We start from the raw sequence: 7,151 nt of genomic DNA, 5'->3' as shown, positions 1-7,151 counted from the left end.
CCCGAGGGCTGCGGGGACCTGGAAATACCGCTTTGCCACGGCAAGCGTGGCGCTGGTCGTCGGTCGAATTAGAAGGCTTGGGCTCCAGGTGGCGCTGGAGAAGACCGAGGTCCTGTGTTTTCATGGGCCTCGGCGTGCGCCACCTTCGGATGCCCAGCTGGTCGTCAGTGGCCAGAGGGTGGGGTCAAGTCCTGTATTAGGTATTTGGGGCTTGACCTGGACAGTCGTTGGAGCTTCCGCGCTCACTTTCGGAACCTGGTCCCTCGCCTTATGGCAGCCGCCGGCGCTCTTAGCTGGCTGCTGCCAAATGTGAGGGGCCCGGGAGAAGGTTCCCGCCGCCTATACCTCGGCGTGGTGCGGTCCATGGCCCTGTACGGGGCCCCCATCTGGGTGGGGGCCCTAGGTAGGGAAAATGTGGCCTGTCTCAACAGGCCACACAGGGCCATGGCCATTAGGGCCATTAGAGGCTACCGCACCATATCCGGGGAAGCGGCGGGTCTGCTGGCGGGGTCTCCTCCGTGGGACTTGGTAGCGGAGCTCCACGCGTCAGTGTACCACTGGCGCGCGGAGCGACGTTCCATGGGGGAGGCACCCGCTGGTCAGGAGATCGAAGCGCGGAGGTCCGACTTTCGGCGGATCCTCAGGATCGAATGGCGGGCAAGGCTAATGAGCCCGTCAGCCGGCCTGAGGACCGTCGAGGCTGTCCGTCCCATCCTCAAACGGTGGATGAATAGGAGATGGCCACTGACGTACCGCATGACACAGATATTGTCCGGGCACGGTTGCTTCGGGCGGTATTTTATTTATTTATTTATTTATAAACTCTTTATTGCGCCAATCGAATTAATACATAAGAGAATTAGACAGAAAAGAGATATGGAAGTACAAAAGGCGGTCTTATCGCTAGAAGCAATCTCGTCCAGACAACCTTTAGGTAGAGAAAATATAACAAAAGTGGTAGGTGGCGCATGAATAGAATGGAAGAATATATATATAAAGGTAATAATAGGGATAGGATAATAATACCAATAAATATTAGAAAATAACACACATTATATATACTATATATATATAATATATAAAAATATAAATTTACAAAAATTGCAAGCATATATACAATATATAAATATATAAATACAAGTACAAAACAACAATGTCATATGCAAAGAAACAAGACACATAGCAAGAAGGAATACAGGGAGATTTAAGTGGAGAGGTAATGGGATTTAACCGAGCTCTTAAAAATGGGTAGTGATTGTGCGCTACGAATGGAGTAAGGTATAGAATTCCAAAGGCGAACAGCATGCACTGAGAAGGATTTACTGTAGAACGAGGAACTATGTGAAGGAGTTTTAAGGAGGAGATTTGATGCACTACGCAAGCCATGGTTTTGTGCCTCTCCGAGAAATGAAAATCTTTCTTTAAGATAGTTAGGAGTAACAGGATTAAAAAGAATGGAGTAAAGAAGAGCGAGGATATGCCAGTCACGGCGAAGGCGAACAGGGAGCCACTTGAGCTGTGAACGATAATGTGAAACGTGGTCATATTTGCGTAGTCCAAATATAAACCTGATGCAGAAATTTTGAAGACGCTCAAGTTTGTTTAATTGGTCTTCGGTGAGGTCCAGATAGCAGATGTCAGCGTAATCAAGGATAGGAAGGAGTAGGGTATGCGCAAGCGAAATTTTGGTGCTGACCGGCAAAAGGTTGCCTAACCTCCTGAGTGATCCCGTGGCAGCAAAAATCTTGCGACTAACTTCAGCAATCTGAACAGACCAAGACAATGTCCTGTCAAAGTAAATGCCTAGGTATTTAACACTATCACTATATTCAATGTAGGTACCATCTAACACTATTCGAGGTAGGGTGCACCAATTGATTCTACCAATATACCGTGGACTACCAATAATAATAGCCTGTGTTTTTGAGGCGTTCAGTGTTAAACCGAAGTTTTTGCATCAGTTAGATCTGCAGTAATCGTATCTATGGCAATGTCAATATCATCTAATGAAGATTGCGAATAGATCTGGAGGTCATCTGCGTAAAGGTGGTAGGAGGAATGAAGTTGCATAGTAATGGAGTTAATAAATAACGCAAAAAGAAGCGGAGATAAGACGCCACCCTGAGGTACGCCGGCAGAAGTTTGACACCACGAGGAATGGGTATTCTCAACGCGTATGCGCTGCCGACGCCCATACAGGTAATTATGAAACCAGTCAGTTACCGTTGGAGATATGTTGATTGAACGCATGCGAGCCAATAGGACATCGATATCAACGGTGTTAAATGCATTACTCAAATCTAGGAATGCCAAAACTGTCACTTGCGAATTTTCCATACCATATCTAATATCGTCGGTGATTTTAAGTAGAGCGGTAGTCGTACTATGGCCAGCCCGAAAACCTGATTGGAAAGGGTTTAGGAGGTCATTTATGGAAAGGAATTTGTTCAGTTGATTATGAACAATTCTTTCAAGGGCTTTTGAAAGGAAGTATGGAGATAGGTCGGTAATCAGAAAAGGAAGAAGGTTTACATTTTTTGGAAGAGGAATAATATCAGCATCTTTCCATATAGAAGGGAAAACACTTGAAGACAATGAGTTATTGAAAATGAAGGTCATTGTTGGAAGGATCACATCAAGGATAGGAAGGACCATAGCACGACCAATGCCGTCAGTACCTAAAGCATCAGAATGTATTGATAGTAAGCTCTTCTCAACATCACAATCGGTAACTGGACTAAAATTGAAACATGGAATATTAAGGGTTGGTATGGTAGAAAGGCGATTTAGAGTATTTGTTTTAGTGTTGTTGTCAAAAACAGCGGAAGAACAGAAATGCCTATTAAGGTGGTCTATATCAATATTGAAAAAAATTTGAATTGGAACTGTGACTTTTACCAACCCCTAGAGATTTAAGAAATTTCCAGACTTTAGCCGGATCACTATTTTCAACAGATGTATGAATGTGGCGACGTTGTGCCTCTCTACACACCTTATTACAGTAGTTTCTAGCCTTTATATATTGGTCACGGTATTTGTCAGGATCGGATTTATACTTTGCCCTAGCCTTGTTTTTCTTGGCTTGTATATCCTTTATTTCTTTCGTTAACCAAGGCGCAGGCAAGTGTTTTACACGAACAGGTCGAACAGGAGCATGGAGGTCATATAGCTCTGTGATTTTTTTATTAAATAAATTAATCTGCTCGTCTACAGAAGTCGCATTGTAAACGGAATCCCAATCAGCAGCCAGGATATCTCTACGCAAGGAATCCAGGTCGATAGCGCCAAAATTACGCTGCATAATAATTTTATGTCTGTATTTGGGAGGGCGGATTTTAAATGAAAGGAAAATTAGGTCGTGAAAAGTAAACGCATCTGCAGTGTGCTGCCCATGACTCGCGACGTGATCAGGAGATGAAACAAGGATAAGATCAAGTAGTGACGGTTTGCAACTGGGAAAGTAGTGCGTAGCATGAAGAGGTAAAATGGTGAGGTTACAAGCCTTAGTCACTGACCGGAGACAATTGGCACGATAGTCATTTTTTAGGAGACAGGTGTTGAAGTCACCCATGACTATAGTATGCACGTAGGATGGTGTAATCTTTTCCAGAAGGGTTTCCAATGAGGGGAAGTAGTCTATAGTAGGAGAAGGACTGTAGAAAACGCCTAGAAGAATTTTACAGTGGGAAAGATTAACTCAATGAAGAGATATTCTGCTTCATTAGAGGGATTGGTACTAATGGAAGAGGAAATTATTTTGTAGGGAATCTGTGTACGGAGATACATAGCAACACCACCACCACCCTTACCAATACGATCATTTCGTATAAGTGTAAATCCAGGGAGCGATAACAAGAGGAAGGGAGACAAGGCTTTAGCCAGGATTCAGAAACAAGTATTGCTTGGATATCATTAACATCAAAGGATGCTAACATGTCTGGGAAGTGAGCTGGAATACTCTGTGCATTAATATGCACAACATTAAAATTTTTGGCTACATTTGAGAATTCAGAACGTAAAATATCATCTAGGGGAGTAGGAATACTGTAGAAACTAGTGTCTGTTGAAGAGGAAGAAGAGACAGAGTGAAAACTTAGATTATGCATGTTAGACATGATTGTGTACAATTATATATTATAAGTATAATAGTAAATAATATTAATAAATAATAATATATATATATATACATATACTCGTATAAAACTATAATCAAATGAGAAAGTGCTTCTACCCGCCAGTGGAATGAAAGAGAATGGGACGAACACATATTAAAATCTAAACTATGGACATAATACAAACATTTCAAACATCACTATTCAATTAAAAATATGACAAACAGAAAATTACATTACTTATTTTACAGAAAAAAAAAAAAACAATATAAAAAAGTTAATATCCATTATGAATAGTATAAAAAAAAAAAACAACATATTCTCGTTCTACGTTTAAATGGAAACTGCAAAGAGCAATAAATGACAAACAGCTGTCATCTGTCAGGCGGCGACGTTAATTTGACACACGTAAACAACTCTAAATATCATCACGGTACAAACTACAACATTAAAATAAAAAAGAAGTGAAAAGTAAATAAAATATGAAGTTAGTTACATATAAACGATAAACAGTAAACATCATTAGTGGTCAGTTATTAATTCCGTGACAAATAACCCCTGAAACTACCTACGCATTTAATAATAAATAAGCAAATTGACCATAATAAGAAGTAGCAATTTCCAGTAGATATATCACGAGTGTATGCATGTTAGATGTTATATGTTTAAAAAGGTGACAATTACTGAATGTGATGAATAAAAATTAATTAAAAACCATATAAAATTAACACCAGAAGGACACATTTTTCACTTCCTAACAACACGTTTGGCACGAGCCATGACCGCGGCGGAAGCCTTGGGTGCTGAAGAGAGCCCCGCCTCGGGCGTACTCAAACTGCCAGCCTGCGGTGCGACAGTAGGGAAAGCAGCATTCTGGCAGCCTATAATTTTGTTGACTTCAGCAACAGTCGTAACTCGATGCTTAGAGCCATCTTCTCCAGCAACAATCACATAACCGTCGCGCGTCCAAGACCTCTTGATTCCGAAGTGGCGTCGAGCAGCTATGAAGGCCTCATGTCTTTCTTTAGTCAAGAATTCGGAGATTGTTATTCCAGTATGCTTGAGTGCAGTTTTGGCAAACCAAACCTTGTTGCGCAGAGCGAGATCCTTAAACTTGACCACAATTGGACGTGGTTTATCACCAGAAGAATGGCCAACTCTGTTACACCTACTAATATTGTCTTCGAAGAAGCTGGAGATTTTCAACTTTTCTGCTACAACTTCTACAATATCCTGCGACGTGCTGCTTCCTCTATGTTCTGGTACTCCGTGAATCAACAGAATTTTTCTACGGCTACGCATCTCAAATTGGTCCATTTGACGACCCAGCAATTCCAACTGCTGTTGCAGGCTGCAAAATGTGGTGGTGACAAATGTCTGGAATACTGCAAAGTCCGCTGCTAAAGATGTCACAGTGCTTGGTGTAGTGTTGATTTTTTGAAGATCACTTTGAAAGACGGCCATCTTTGCATTTAGTTGCTCCATCATTGTTGAAAAAGTGCCTTGTAATGCATCCATTATGTGTAATAGGAGATAATGTTATATACTGGTAGGTAGAAACACACAATCACTATAAATTAAGCATAAATAAAATGTGTAATAATAAATATATTAATGAATATAAATAATAAACTCAAGAGCACTTTTTTTAGTGTGTTATCAGTCAAAGCTACCCACAAAAAATTGTAATAAAGTAAGAAAGAAAACAAATAAAATTCTCACACTCCTTGCTTTGGCCTGCTCAGCGAAACCGGCGATGCTCACGCAGCTGCCTAACGTCGCGCTGTCACTCAATGCACAGCTCAACCCCGCGAGCAGCGATAGATGTCACTGGAATTAGTCGGCAAAATTACGTTAGAACATTGTAATAACTGACCTAAATTTTAATATGGATACCTACCCGTTTAATTTGCTTAATATTGGAAATCAACTATTTTAATATTTATTGAGAATAATGTTATTAGTTTTACGATATTTATAAGTAGACATATAACAATATTACAAGTTCTATAGCTGTATTTTAAGTTCAACAATTAGTTTGCACAATAAATTCACCAAATAGCAAGAATGAATTGTAGGTTACACAATTTTTATTCTTTATATAATAGTCTCTGTACACCCCAAAGAGAGACAGATTTAATATAAGTGGACAGAAACAATATAAAATGAGAAATAAGAAAATATATCAACTAATTACTCATTTATGTGTTAAGCAAATTGCATAAAAGTATTTTATTACTCACTTTTGTTCGTGGTTTCTTACTTTTTATTTTATGTATTTACGTATATTTATGCTAATTTTTGCAATAGTTACCTATAAATAATATAACTAACTTATAATTAATATATTTTATAAAAATAAGATAGATTAAATATGTTTTAGAAGCGATTTTGTATGAAAGTAATTTGGATAATTGTAAAGGAATGAGGGAAGGCACTTATCTTTTAGTCAGGACCGCTGTGTATGCTGTGATGCTTTTGTTGCTTCACTGTTCATTACATGAAGACGATTCCCAGATAATCTTGACTTCAATTCAATCCTGGTGATGATTTTGTGATGATATACGACGTAGTAGAACACGTCCGCCACGTTGCGTAGATGTATAGGAGATTTTGATTTACGAATATCTTGGTAAAATTTTGTTCTTTTCATGGGCCACCATAATATGTCTTCGCTAACACATCGGAGGTTCAAATGAAACCCAAATTTACTTTTAATATTGAATTTTAATAATTATTTTTAATAATTTTGAGGAGACCGAATGATTTTTGTAGACGAAGAAAAAGTGAGAGAATACAAAATAACGCTACCTGCGTTATTTTGATCGATCGAAAACAAATCCAATACGCCTGTGAACATTTAAATAGCAACTTTTTGCAGTTAAAATAGATTGCGTTCAAGAGTGTTGAAGGAGTGCCGGAACACTGTATGTATTATAACCATTTGGAACAGAAACAGAATAAGATAGAGATAACCCCAAAGACGACTTTGTACAAAGTCTACGTTCATTTTAACATAATTCGGGAGAAGAATTAGAT

At 39.3% G+C, this 7,151-nt stretch overlaps 1 protein-coding gene across 1 annotated transcript; it reads right to left on the bottom strand.

Annotated features, from left to right (window-relative positions):
- Nucleotides 1-4,279: 4,279 nt before the first annotated feature.
- Nucleotides 4,280-5,716, bottom strand: LOC131851177 (uncharacterized). Its single transcript, XM_059201623.1, has one exon. It carries the CDS (start codon nt 5,628-5,630, stop codon nt 4,860-4,862), a length of 771 nt encoding a protein of 256 aa, XP_059057606.1. The 5' UTR covers nt 5,631-5,716; the 3' UTR covers nt 4,280-4,859.
- Nucleotides 5,717-7,151: the final 1,435 nt, after the last annotated feature.

The sequence above is a fragment of the Achroia grisella genome, unplaced genomic scaffold (assembly GCF_030625045.1).
Source record: "Achroia grisella isolate CSIRO2021 unplaced genomic scaffold, CSIRO_AGI_Agris_v1 utg781, whole genome shotgun sequence".
NCBI lineage: Eukaryota > Metazoa > Arthropoda > Insecta > Lepidoptera > Pyralidae > Achroia > Achroia grisella.
This window is presented reverse-complemented; position numbering and strand designations above follow the sequence as displayed.